This window comes from Athene cunicularia, unplaced genomic scaffold (genome assembly GCF_003259725.1).
Source record: "Athene cunicularia isolate RWA unplaced genomic scaffold, athCun1 SCF_112, whole genome shotgun sequence".
NCBI lineage: Eukaryota > Metazoa > Chordata > Aves > Strigiformes > Strigidae > Athene > Athene cunicularia.
The window spans coordinates 6,618-20,233 of record NW_020799170.1 but is presented as its reverse complement, the minus strand read 5'-3'; the positions used below and the strand labels follow the sequence as shown (position 1 = coordinate 20,233).

The 13,616-nt window shown below is 57.0% G+C and overlaps 1 protein-coding gene across 4 annotated transcripts; it reads left to right on the top strand.

The window, feature by feature from the left end:
- The first annotated feature begins 723 nt into the window (after positions 1–723).
- TYK2 (tyrosine kinase 2) lies at positions 724–13,596 on the top strand. Of its 4 annotated transcripts, none has more exons than XM_026867044.1 (22): positions 724–872; positions 2,068–2,125; positions 2,240–2,452; positions 3,380–3,503; positions 5,551–5,695; positions 5,992–6,155; positions 6,380–6,764; positions 7,139–7,333; positions 7,514–7,671; positions 7,769–7,892; positions 8,028–8,220; positions 8,305–8,411; positions 8,753–8,929; positions 9,040–9,127; positions 9,242–9,369; positions 9,961–10,096; positions 10,453–10,604; positions 10,692–10,842; positions 11,219–11,316; positions 12,664–12,856; positions 13,135–13,253; positions 13,398–13,596. In XM_026867044.1, the coding sequence occupies exons 3-22, from the start codon at positions 2,266–2,268 to the stop codon at positions 13,539–13,541; spliced, it is 3,168 nt and encodes a 1,055-aa protein (XP_026722845.1). In that variant the 5' UTR covers positions 724–872; positions 2,068–2,125; positions 2,240–2,265; the 3' UTR covers positions 13,542–13,596. The 4 variants fall into 4 exon arrangements, with proteins under 4 accessions (XP_026722845.1, XP_026722846.1, XP_026722847.1 ...); XM_026867045.1 differs by having other exon boundaries at positions 724–928; XM_026867047.1 differs by having other exon boundaries at positions 726–872; positions 13,491–13,595.
- The last annotated feature ends 20 nt before the right edge of the window (positions 13,597–13,616 follow it).

Genomic DNA, 13,616 nt, shown 5'->3' with positions numbered 1-13,616 from the left:
GTTAAGGGGCTGTGGGGTGCGGGGGTCAGGATATGTGGGGCTGGGGAGCTCGGGATGTGTGGGGCTGGGAGGTTCTAGGCTGAGAATGTCAAGATATGGGGGGTGGGAGGCTCCAGGGTGGGGGTCAGGGTTTGTGAGCCTGGGGGGACATCAGTAGATGGGGGTCTGGGGCATGTGGGGGTCAGGATGTGTAGCTGTGAGATGTGGGGGGCTTTGGGGCCGGGGAGGCTGTGTTGGGATTCAGGGGGCTGGGGGGGGGCGCTAGGCCTGCCTTCTCCCGCCGTCCGTGGGGCGGCCGGTCCCCGGGGCTTCTGCTTTCCCGTCCCCATCCAGTCCCGGACTTTGCCCCCATGACGCTGCCGCACAGGCAGAGCCTGCCGTCACGTTTAGCTCTTGGGGGGCTCCCCCCAAACCTCCCGCACTGGGCAGTGCTGGTGCCCGGGTTGTTTTTTGCCCCATTGCCCTAAAACCACACAGAAAACAGGCACGTGTACAGCGCTCCTCTCAGAAACACGGGGACAGGGAGCAAACGGGGGCTGGCAGGTGCCATCGGCAGCGCCGTGACATGACCAGAGGTTTGAGGGGCTGCTCTTGGGGTGGGGGAACCCCCACTTTGTGGGGTGAAATGAGTCCAAATGCACCCCCGTTGTTGACCTGAGTCCCCACCGTAGCCAAGTGCGTGCGGGTCTGGAGCGGAGACGGGCACAATCCTCACCGGCCGCGTCTTTTGGGAGCGCAGCTGCACCGAGGTTGCAAAACACGGCTTGTAACTCGCTTCCCTCTCCCCCTCCCAGGCCTGTCCTGGGAGCCCGAGACGCCCACGGAGGAGAAACCACAACTGCGGCGGCTGAAATTGGGGTGAAATCAGGAAGGTTTGTGCCCTGCAACATCAGCACTCGCCCCCGTTACGAATAACGGCAGGGGGAAGGTTGGATCCTGCTGCGCGAGGGTCCCTCCGGGCTTCTCCAAGCAGGAGGGGTTGGGAGGTTTATTTTGTTTGCCAACTTGAGAAATCCAAATTTTTCAATTCTAAATTCCCAAATTTCAGCCGTCTCCGCATCTGCTGTCAGCAGAGAGCTCGGCTGCCAAAAAAAAAAAAAAAAAGCCTTTTGAAGTTGATTTATTACTTTTTTGAGGGGCGCTGAGCTCCCGCTGACCCGCTTCAGGGTGCTGCGACCAGTTCCGCTGGCTTCCCCCGGGTTTTTGAAATGAGGAAGCTGACGGAGCGGCCGCCTCTTTCGGATTCCACTCTCCTCCTGAGGAGGGAATTGGGGGAAATCTGCCAAGGTTTGGCTTCGGGATCTTTCCACGCCTGTGGGCAGAAGCTGAACTAATGCTGTCACGTGCTTCGCCTTGAGAGGATCTGGAGAGGTGCTTTGCTGAAGGGGGAAGACCCCCCCACCCTGGCACAGAATTCCTGGGAAAAGGGGCTTCTCTTTATACCTCTCATTTTTTTGTACCCGAGCCAAACACCACCCCGCACCCAAACCAGCTGCTTTTTGGGGTGAGAGCTGCTTGTTTCACCCCTCTGCTCGCTCCCCCGCATGCGGGGCGCGGGGAACCCTCGTGCCGGGGACGTGGCGAGTGGAGCACGATGCTTGAAAAGGCTTCAGGCCCCCCCCAAAGCACCAGGGTTTGCTCCCCAGGTTGGTTTCTTTTGCCTTATCATCAGGGTGGCAGCGGGAGATAAAACCACCGGGTCCTTCTCCCTGTGTAGTGTTTGGTGTTGACATGGCATCGCGGAGCCTTTTTGGTGGCGGGGGGGTGCAGCTTCAGCACGGCTCACTTGCGGCCCTGGGTTCGTTTCAAAGGTGAAAACCCCTGTGAGCTCACCATGAGCTTGCCGTGAGCTCGCTGAGTCGAGAGGACGAGGGCACATGAGAGTCCTGGCCCCAAGCAAGAGCTCCCCATGGTGTTCATCACCGTTGGAGGAAAGTCGAGCTGCAGCGCTGGTGGCAAAAAATTTACCAGGGAATAGGTGCTGGATTTCACCGGCAGAGACCAGGGAGAAGAGCTGGGGGGTGGGTGACCCGGCGGGATTTTCACCAACAGATCCCTTCCCAACAGCCCCCTCCCGCGCCGGCTTCGGAGATCGGCACCGAGTTATGCTTCATCTGACAGCGAGGTGCGTGGGGTCGGGGTGGAGGGTGCCCAGTTACCCAGCTGGGAGAGACGGGTGATGGAGCGCCCCGTGCTTTGCTAACACTTGTTTTTATTTATTTCTCTTGTTTCTCGCCAGCTGGGGCGTCCTCGGGGGCCGTCGCCATGTCTCTGTGCCAATGCGCGGCGAAACACGGCGAGTCGGACGCTGACGGCTGCTGCTTCTCGGCAAGTGGCGGCGTGAAGGTTTGTCTGCACTGGAGCGGCGAGGAGGAGCGGGAGAGGTGCCAGACCTACACCCAGGGCATGCTCAGCGCCGAGGAGATCTGCATCGACCTCGCCCGGAGGATCGGTGAGCACTCAGGGGGCTCCATCTCCCTTCCAACACCGCAATACCCAACCAGGCTGCAGCCCTGGGCGGAGACATTTCCACTTTCCTAATCTCTGGGACTGTCTGAGCTGTTTTATCTGATAAATCTGAGCCGTCGGGGTGTTTTTAAGAAGCAGTTTCCCGCTAACTGGCTGTTGGCAAATCCTGCTGTTGGAATTTAGGCATCCCCACTCGCTCTGGAGTTCCTGAGAAGTGGGGCGGGATGGTTCTACCCCAAGGCTCTGGCCAGCAGGGCTGGGAATTATTGGAGCGTGATGAGTTGAAGAGCAATTACTTCACCTCTGACTCATCAGCGTCCCTCTTTAATGAGCTTTCTGCCTCCCCTTGCTGTGGATTTCTCCCGCAAAAATCATGCCGAGCACCTGCGCCGGGGCTTTTCACGGTCCGAGGGGCCGTTTTGCAGCTGTGTTTGAATTAAAGGGCAGCTGACATCTCTTTGAACCCTTAGGAGAAGCTTTTAGCTCTCACCTAAGGTTTAACTGGCAAATCCACGTTTCCCCTGGGGTTTATTAACTTCCCTTCCCCTTGCTGCAGTCGGTGCGGCTCTGCATGGCGGTTTATTTGGAAGAAAAGCTGCCGAAGCTCCCCGGGCCAGCTGGCTTTCCCCGAGCGCGCCAGAAGGACAGCAGACGCGCGGCTCTCGATTTAAATGGCAGTTCTAAAGACTATCCTGGCTCTGACATTTGCGAGCGGGGACGAGGAGGGAGGACGGCTGGGTCCCTGGGGGTGGGGTGTTGGTAGCGTGGATGGGTTTGTGCTGCCAGTAAAATCAGTTGGGAGAAACGGGGTGAAGAAAGTGGCGGGTTGAATTTTTTTTTTTTTTCCCCTATCGACCGTGAATCTTTGCGGGCTCGGCGTCCCCTCACAGGAATCGTGTTTCCTTCGCAGGCATCACGCCGCTGTGCTACAGCCTCTTCGCCCTCTATGACACCCAGAGCCGTGTCTGGCTCCCGCCCAACCACCTCTTCAAAATCAGCAAAGACACCAACTTCAACCTGCTTTTCCGCATGAGGTGAGGCCGGTTCCCTCCGTGCCATCCCTGTTTGTTTTTTTTTTTTTGAGCCGAGCCCTGCAGAGCGAAGCTGTGCTGGGCTTTAATAAGGCTGTGCTGGAAATACGGCTGCTGAGTTTCCAGCCTCCAGTTTCCCTGTTCCCAGATTTGTCTGGAAAACGCCTGCGGAGGTGGACGTGAGGTTGGGCAATGGGGTAAACACCGCAGGGCTGGTTTCCATCAGACTCAGAAGGATTAAACGAGGACCAGGTGGTGTTTGGAGCCCCTGCCTCTCCTCAGCATGAAAAAACTCATTTCCCTGTTCCCGAGGCACCTCTGCCTTCCTCCCCCCATCTCCCTGGCTGACCCAGCCCCTGCTCCCCGCTCCCCATACAGGACAGCGTCCCCTCTGACTGGTTTGGAGCCCACGAGTGACACCCGAGGGTCTCTCTGAGCCAGCCCAGGGCTGTGGCGTCGCAGCTGCCTGCCCGGGAAGGTTTTGTAGATGTCTCTGCAAGATATCACGTTCCCTGTGGGGTGATGGGGACTCCAATCTTCTGTTTCCTCCCAAAACGTTGCTGCTATTAGAAAAGCCTTTTTCAGGCTTGTTTTGTTGGGGTTTGGTTTTGTTGCTTTTCTTTTTTTTTTTTTCACGTGAGTCATACTGAAGGTAAAAGCGAGGGAGAAACAGAAAACCTGGCTTGGAGATTTAGTCTGTTTTATTTGACTTGCAATACCTTCTTCCTGGGGAACCGTGGCGCAGGGAGCCGAGGCCGCTCTCTGCAGCCACCCATTGCACCGACACAACCCACGCAGCCAAAAAAAACGGTCTTGGAGGCGCTGCACTGGCTCCTGCACCTCGCTGGGCCGGTTCAACAGTGGCCGTGGGAGCCACGCGTCCCCGTGTGCGAGGAGGAAGGCTTCGAGTCCTCGTGGCCAGCGCCTCCTCAGCCCTGCGAGCTGTAGCTCTCTGATTTTTTGGGGGGCCAGCAAGTCCTTTCCCTTCATGTCTGGTTCCGAGGCCGCTCACCCCTATGGCACGAGCACCGAAGTGACCCCGGAGCATTAACCGCAGGCAAAGATGCGGCTTTGGGGGTTGTCGAGTGGTGGGAACGGAAGCTCGCTCTGCCCGCAGAGCTCCCTTCTTGCTGGTAGATTTTTAGATGTGGCGTTCTGGGGGGATGCTCCTCGCCCTGGCTGCTGTCTGGGTTTTTAGCGGGAGGTTTGTACCCTGCAGAGCTGCGAGCCCCTGGGCTCCAGCAGCAGGAAAATTTGGCTGCGAAGCAGCGTTGCGGGGAGCACCGCTGCTAAAGAGCCATTTGGAAGCAGTTTTATTAATTAATTAGCGTCCTTTAACGAAGGGGACGTAGTCTGTGTGCTTTATGACACAGCTGGGCATAAAACGGGTGGAAAAAGCTTAAAGGAACCAGTTTTGGTGGCAGGAAGAGGCGGCTTCCCCTTTGCCTCCCGGCCTCTGAGTCGTTGCCTCGTGCTCAGGTCACATTTTTGGAGGACGTGGCTGATTCTTGTCTCGGCAGCATGGTTTCAAGAAGTTGGCCTCTTAAAAAAAAAAAAAACCCAAACCCACCACTCTGAGCCCGGAGTGTGACCCCTGGCTGCGCTGGGGTGGGACAGACCTCTCTGCTCCTGCTCGGCCAGTCTTTTCCCCGTTCTCCTGAGACAAAACCACAGCATAACCCTCACGGGGAGCTGGGTCGTCCCCCAGCAGCCCCCAGGGAAGGGGCAGGCAACAGTTTTGGGTGGAAAGAGCAGAATCACAAGTGGAAAGAGCAGAATTACTGGTAGAAAGAGCAGAATTACGTGTGGAAGGGGCAGAATTACGGGTGGAAGGGGCAGATTTATGGATGAAACAGCAAATTTACAGGTGGAAGGAGCAGATTTACCGGTGAAATGAGCCTCAAGCAGGTCTGGGGCAGCCACTAGACTCAAGTTTGGCCTTAAAGGCAAAACCAGAGCGGCTTTTTCAGCTGCAGGAGCACGCAGGGACAGCCCAGAGCCCTCCCGTCCCTGCAGGCGAGCGCCGCTCTCCTCTCCTCCTCCCCTCCAGATACTACTTTCGGAATTGGCACGGGATGAACGACAAGGAACCGGCGGTTTATCGCAACGTGCCCCGACAGAGCGACTCCCCCGACGAGAAGCTGCAAGGAGGAGCCTTGCTTGACAAATCGTCCTTAGAGTATCTGTTTGAGCAGGTAACAAGCCGGGCTCCTGGAGCTGTGGAAACCCCGGGTGATTTGCTTGATTGAGCCGGATTTGGCTCAGCCCTAGCATCAGGATCTGGTTTTTCATCTGTGAGGGCTTTGTTTAGAGGACAAACACAGCTGTAGTTTGCCCTTGGAAAAGCTTTTTGTCCTGCTTGAAGAGGCTGGGAGCGGAGTTGAGGAGGATCCCATTACACCTTTAAAATAAGAAAAAGACAAGAAAGCCCTCGGGAAGTCAGCACAGGGAGAATTTTTTCCCCCTTTATTTAACTTTCTGTCTTTAATAGGGAAAATTTGAATTCATCAACGATGTCGCATCTTTGAAAGACCTCCAGACTGAGCAGGAGATCCAGAGGTTCAAGAATGAAAGCTTGGGCATGGCCGTGCTTCACCTCTCACACATTGCCATCAAAAAAGGCATCTCTCTTGAGGAAGTGGCCAGAAAATACAGGTGATTGCTTGGCTTCGCAGCCTCGGGGCTGGGCGCTTTCTGCTCTGCCGTTGTCTGAAGGGTTTTTCTTGGTTTTCACCCTCTTTCCTCTCCATCCTGCTCACGAGGAGCGAGCCTGGGGCTGGTTTAGGCGACGGCAACATCAGCTGCGGCTCCTCCAGCTGCATGTTTTGCCATAGAACGCCCCTGAGGTCTTGCTGACGGGTTGTTCCTTCCCTCCTCAGCTTCAAGGAGTGCATCCCTCGTTCCTTCTACCGCCAGATCCAGCAGAACAACTACCTGACCAAATTCCGCATGAAAAACGTCTTCAAGAAGTTCGTGCAGCGTTTCCAGCGCCACACGGTCAGCACCGGCAAGCTGACGGTGCAGGACGTCATGTACAAGTACCTGGCTACCCTGGAGCACCTTGCCCCTCGCTTCGGGAGCGAGCTCTTTCCCGTGCTCTCCTTGGAGACCTCCTCTGAAGGGGAGAAGGTGCAGCTCTACGTCAACGGGGGCCATTCGCAGCTGGAGCACGCGCACGCGCTGCTCCCCAAGGACCAACCCGTCACCCACGAGGTCCTTGTCACCGGCACGACCGGGATCCAGTGGCGGCCGGTGCCCGGAGAGGTAGGTTGTTGCTCAGGAAGGGCCGTTCCCATCCAAATCCCATCCCACACTGGCTCCTTTTCCTTGGCTCCCACTCCTGGGCTTTTCCTCAGGCTCTCTGGGCACCCCAAGTTCCTTTCCAGTTTATCCCAGTTTAACCAGTAGCTGCCACAACCTAGCAGTGCTGTTTCCTAGCAGTTTGAATCCAAATCCCATCCCACACCATCTCCTTTTCCTTGGCTCCCACTCTTGGGCTTTTCCTCAGGCTCTCTGGGCACCTCAGGTTCCTTTCCAGTTTATCCCAGTTTAACCAGTACCCGCCAGAACCTAGCGGTGCCATTTCCCAGCGGTTTGATGGGCTGGGACCTGATGCCTTTGCATCTCCACCTCCATAGAGCGTCGAGAACTTCTCCCATCGCGGATATTTTGGGAGAAAGAGCAGAAACAAAGAACTGGAGCCCAAGGGGCCGACGCAGCCGGCGGAGCGGAGCGAGCTGAAATGGGCCCATTTCTGTGATTTCCGGGAGATCACACACATCGTCGTCAAGGACTGCAGGGTCAGCATCAACCGGCAGGACAACAAGTGCCTGGTGAGTGGGACCTGACCCGCTGGGGGGCCCCTATTTGTGCTTTGGAGACAGGGAAGATGCAGGACAGGGATTTTTTTTCTGGGTTCATGGCAAAAAGCGAGGGGTTTACACTCTCCTCCTTGGGCTGGGTGGGTTTGGAGCTGCTCGCCCTCCAGCTCGGTGGCTTCTCCCTCTTCCCAGGAGGTGGTTCTCCCGTCCTCCGAGAGCGCGCTCTCCTTGGTCTCGCTGGTGGATGGTTATTTCCGACTCACGGCCGATTCCAGCCACTACCTGTGTCACGAAGTGGCTCCGCCGCGGCTTGTGATGAGCATCATGAATGGCATCCACGGGCCCATGCAGTGAGTGGCTTCTCCCTGACGCAGAGCGTGGGGCTGCCGAGGATGTGCCACGTCCTTGGGGCTTATCCGAAACCGTTCCCCTTCCTCCCGCTGCCAGGGAGGAGTTTGTTTTTGCCAAACTGCGACGGGAGGAGCAGGAGGAAGGGCTCTACATCATCCGCTGGAGCGTCCTTGACTTCAACAGGATGATTCTCTCCGTGGTGAAAAGGAGCCACCAGCAGGTAAAAACGCAATTCCCAGCGTGGCCCTCCCGGTGCTCGTCTCGTTAGGAACGAGCTGGGTTGTGCCTGCTCCGACCTGTTGGCTTTTTGGGTGACAGGGAGCTGCAACACCCATCCTGATGCCATTTTTCTCAGGCTCCCGGGGTGCAGGCAGCCCTCAAGTACAGGCAGTTCCGGATCCAAAAAAAAGGAAACTCCTTTGTGCTGGAAGGGTGGGACCGGGAGTTTTCTACTTTGCGGGAGCTCTTGGATGTACTCAAGGGCTGCACGCTCAGGTCTGGTGAGGAAAGCTTCACGGTGAAGAGATGCTGCCCCCCCAAACCAGGAGGTATGTTCTTCCCTCCCCCGGGCTCGAGGAGTAAGAGCACCGGGTCGTTTCTGAGGCTTTATGTCCCGTTCCCTCCTCTCGCAGAGATCTCGGACCTGCTGATCACACGGAAGGTGAAGGACAGCACGAAACAGATCCTTAACCTGACCCAGCTCAGCTTCCACCAGATCCGCAAGAACGAGATCACCCAGGTTGTGCCCTCTGCCGTCCCGGGACGGGAAGCCCATGGGTAAATCCCTTGGCTGGAGGAAGCCCCTCTCCTTATCAGGGGGATGCTACTGCACCCCCGACACCCTGGGGGCAAAGAGGAGAGAGACACAGAGAAGTTTTTAGGCTTGGTTTGGTGTTTTACTCCTTCCCACTTTAAGGAGAGGGAAGAAAGAACCATGCAGAGGCAGAAGGGTCCAGGCAGGAGGCAGTTTCTTCCCTGCGGCACATGGAGGGAAGTGGGAGAGTCGGCTTGTGTATGCGAGGCTGAAAATTCCCCTCACGTGGGGGTCTGACACCCGCCTGCCTTCTCCGTTTGCTGTAGCGAGCCCACCTGGGGCAGGGCACCCGCACGAACATCTACGATGGGCTCCTGAACATCTGCGGGACCACCGGGGCTGACGACGAAGCCGAGTATTTCTCCACTGAGCAGAATAACAACAGCCGGGAGATGCACGTGGTCCTCAAAGTCCTGGACCCCAGCCACAGAGACATCGCCCTGGTGAGCCCCAGGGGGAGGTGGGACAGGGGGCGAAACAACCCCGAGCTGCTCGCTGGGTGCTCCAAGAGCCTGGCCGCCTTTGGGACACCCTTTTTTTCCTCTCCCCGCAGGCGTTTTTTGAGACAGCCAGCCTGATGAGCCAAGTGTCACACGTCCACTTGGCTTTCGTCCACGGCGTCTGCGTGCGAGGCTCCGAGAGTGAGTACGGGGCTGTCCCCCACCCTGTTCCACAGCCAGTCTCGCCTTGTGCTGATGCTTTTCCCTTGGCTGGCGCCACCGCAGGGCTGAGGAAAATATCTCTGTTTTCCACAGACATCATGGTGGAGGAGTTCGTGGAACACGGACCTCTGGACGTGCTGCTGCGGAAAGAGAAAGGCCGGGTCACCGTGGGCTGGAAAATCACCGTGGCCAAGCAGTTGGCCAGTGCCTTGAGCTACCTGGTAACAGGGCTGGGGGCTGTGGGTTTTCCAGCAGGGAACTGTGATGGAAATGGCCATTTGCTTTGGCTGCAGCCCTGGGTCTTGCTGGCAGCGTGGCAGGAGGATCTGTCCCACTCCCCTCTGCCCTCCGAGCAGATAAACAGCTTTTTAGCATAACGTGCCCTGCCTGCACCTCACAAACCCCATCCTGGCTCCCTCTTCCCTGGAGGTGAGCGACTGCGGCAGCACATGTGAACTTCAAATGCTGGATTCCTGCCTCTGTGGCTGTTTTGGGGCCGTGTGAACTGAGAGGAGCTGAGGAGGAGGAAGCTGCCTTCCTCACTCGCTGGGCTTCCATCCAGCAGCTTGGGAAAGCACGCTAGCTGCCTGTGAGGGCACGCACCCCAGCGCTGGATAATCCTCATGGTTCTTTTATTCCCCGCCTCCGGGTTTAGTTTTGCGCAGAGGGATAATGAGACAGGGAGGTGACACAGGTAATTAGAGCCAGGAGTCCTGCGCTTTTTATTTTCTGGTGTAGCCTGTAGACTTAACCTTGATCTGAGGCATCTGTGAAGAGTTCCGCCATGATTTCATGTCCTCGCGTTTTCACAGGAAGACAAAAACCTGGTGCACGGCAACGTGTGTGCAAAAAACATCCTGCTGGCCAGGAAAGGGCTGGAAGATGGATCTGTGCCTTTTGTGAAGCTCAGCGATCCTGGAGTCAGCTTTACAGTGCTCTCCCGAGAAGGTACCTGGTCGTCCCATGCTTGAACTCAGCAGGGCAGGACTTGGCCTTGTTCTGAGCTGAAAATCTGGGTGATTTTCCCCCCCTCCTGTAGCCCAAGTAGCTAATAAATAGTGTGGATTATTCTTGAGCTGATTCAGCAAGGTCTTGCCTGCCTTTCAACCCTTAATTTTTATGATATATGATATTTGGAATGTGCAGACATGCAAATTTTGTGGGAATGGCTTCAAAGCTGCTCTTGGGGACAGTCCCCCTGCAGCCCCTCAGTGTTTGGGATCCTCCAGAGAACTTTTTCCCCCATGGGGTCTTTCCGGCTGTATCCTCAGCAACACCTCACTTTTGCCTCCCCTCTCCCAAAGAACGCGTGGACCGGATCCCCTGGATCGCCCCGGAATGCGTCCGGGATGTGGGAAACCTCAGCACAGCGGCCGACAAATGGAGCTTTGGCACCACATTGCTGGAAATCTGCTTCGACGCTGATGTCCCGCTCAAGGAGCGCACTCCTTCGGAGGTGACTCACCTCTTCCTCTCCCTCCATCCCCACTTTCTTCATTCCTGGGTGGATCCAGGTTGGAGACCTGGTTTTCTTTCCTTTCAGAAAGAACGTTTCTACGAGAAGAGGCATCGCCTGCCCGAGCCGTCCTGCAAGGAGCTGGCCACCCTCATCTCTCAGTGCCTGAACTACACCCCTGTCGAGCGGCCGTCCTTCCGCACCATCCTGCGGGATCTCACCCAGCTCCAGCCGCACAGTGAGGCTCTGCACGTGGGGGTGTCCTGCTGTTTCAGGGGAAGGGGGCTTGTGTGTGTTACACCCTGATGAATTAGTTTGGGTGTTGGCAGTGGTGGGGGTGGCTGTGGAGACTATTTTGTCCTGAGTGAGGGTGGAAGGGTAGAAAAGGGCCAAAAAAAGGTTTAAAAAGGGGCAAAAAATTAAAAGAAAAGGAAAAAGAAGGTTTAAAAAAAGCAAAATGAGGAAGAAAAGGCCAAAAGAGGGAGAGGAAAAGGCCAAAAGAGGGAAAAGAGGGGAAAGAAAAGGCCCTCCTTTGGGCACAGGGTTGGAAGAGAAAATGTGTGTCCCTGCAGCCCGGTGACCCCAGCTCCCCCCTCACCCCCTTTCCTTTCCAGACCTCGTAGACGTCACGTCGGTGAACCCCGACTTCCCGGTGTCAGACCCCACCGTCTTCCAGAAGCGTTACCTGAAAAAGATTCGGGAGCTGGGGGAGGTAAGAGGCACCTTGAGACACCCCCCACCCTGTAATTCTGCATCCAGCTCGGGGTCCCTCAGCACAGGAGAGACGGGGCTGTGCTGGGGGGGCCCCGACTCTGCCCCGGGGGCTGGAGCAGCCTCCTGGGAGGACGGGCCGAGAGCTGGGGGTGCTCAGCCCAGAGAGGAGGCAGCTCCGGGGAGACCCGGTTGCACCTTCCCACCCTCCTGAGAGGGACGGAGAGAGACTTTTTCACCGGGCCTGGAGCCGTGGGACAAGGGGGACGGGTTTGAGCTAAAAAAAGGGAGATTTAGACTAGATCTGAGGAGAAAATTCCCCACGCTGAGGGCGGGAGCCCGTGGCACAGGCTGCCCAGAGCGGCGGGCGATGCCCCGGGGCCGTTCAGGGGGCTCTGAGCACCTGGGCGGGGAGTGGGCTGGGGGAGCTTTGGGGTCCCCCCACCCCAAACCCTCCCAGGATTCTGTGATCTGCCCCGGCTCCGAGGGCTCTGCGGGGTTTGAGGTGGGATGGGGTGTCCAAAGGAGAGCGACGGAGCTGGAGAACAAGAGAAGGGGCTGAGGGAGAAAAGGAGCCTGAGAGGAGACCCCCTCGTGCTCTACAGCTGCCTGGAAGGGGGTGGGGAGCAGGTGGGGGGGGCGAGATCTCTTGTCCTGGGTGACGGGATGAGAGGAAACAGCCTCGAGTTGTGCCTGGGCAGGTTTAGATCGGACAAGGAAAAACCCCTCGGCCCAGAGGGCTGGTGGTGCTGGGACAGGCTGCCCGGGGAAGGGGCCGCGTCCCCACCCCATGGGGGGGTTAAAAGACGCGCAGACATGACGCTGAGGGAGGGGGTTTGTAGGGGGGACAGTTGGTAGTTTCAGCTTAACAATGGGACTCGATCATCTTAAAGGTCTTTTCCAACCTCAGCGATTCTCTGATTCTAAATCCCAGAGGAGCTGAAAGGACAAATCCCCAACGCACCGTGGAGCTGATAGAGATACTGGAGGGCAATTTAATCCCTTTGGGTGGGACGAGGGGCCCGGAGCTGGTCGGGAGGACGTTTCCCTCGTAGCAGGTTATCGTGGTGCCTTGTGCTGCTGCGTGATTCATCCATTCCGGTCGCCTCTGGGTGAACCAGCCTCTTTCCGGACTGATTTCCAAAGAATCCAAATTTGGATGAGGGTCAAAGTGCGGATTCTTTGGAAAAGCTCTTTATTTTTAATCTCTTTTTGCTGGGGACTTTCCCTCTTCCCAGGAAATTTATTGACCTCTGTGGAGGGATTCCAGAGAGGCTGTTCTTGGGGTGGGGAAGCCAGAAAAGTTTCTTCCTGCCAGACCATAAATTCTGTGCCTTCTCCTTGCCAGGGTCACTTCGGCAAGGTGAGCCTGTATTGCTACGACCCCACCAACGATGGGACGGGGGAAATGGTGGCCGTCAAATCCCTCAAATCTGGCTGCAGCCAGCAGCTGCTGACCAGCTGGAAGAGGGAGATTGAGATCCTCAAGACGCTTTATCACGAAAACATCGTCAAGTACAAGGGATGCTGCAGCGAGCAGGGTGAGCAGCCGGGGGGATGCCTGGTGGCTTTGGTGGCAGCCGGTGGGGGATCACTGGCTCTTCCCCGTCCCATTTTTTTCCACGTTGTCACAGTTCAACACAAACAGCAGAGCCTGAGCTTGTGTTGTCCTGCGCCCCAGTGCTGTTGCTGCTGCTAAAAAAACAATTCCCTGAGTTTTTTGATCCCCTTCCTGGCAGAGCGCTGAGGTTTGGGGTGTCTCTGGGTTGTTCCCCTCTCCCCACGAGGTTCACACATCACCATCCTCCTCCTCTTCCAGGAGAGAAGATTGTGCAGCTGATCATGGAGTACGTGCCCCTCGGCAGCCTGCGAGACTACCTGCCCAAGCACAACGTCAGCCTGGCACACATCCTGCTCTTCGCCCAGCAGATCTGTGAGGTAAAACCTGACCCTTCCCGGCTTCTGGGGGCTCTGACCTCCCCCCAGATGGCTCTGACCTCCCCCCAGATGGCTCTAACCTCCCCCCAAAATAGCTCTAACCTCCCCCAAAATGGCTCTACCCCACTCTTTTCCCTTCTCCAGGGCATGATCTCTTTGCACTCCAGGCTACTCTGCTTCCCAGATTGGCTCCTCTGCTCCCCAAAACGAATCAACCCCTCTCTTCCCCTTCTCCAGGGCATGGTCTGTCTGCACTCTGGGATCCTCTGTCCCCCGGAATGGCTCTAACGCCCCCCCCAAATGGCTCTGCCCACCCTTTAATTGGCTCTAACCGCCCCCCCTAAAATGGCTCTGACCCCCCCC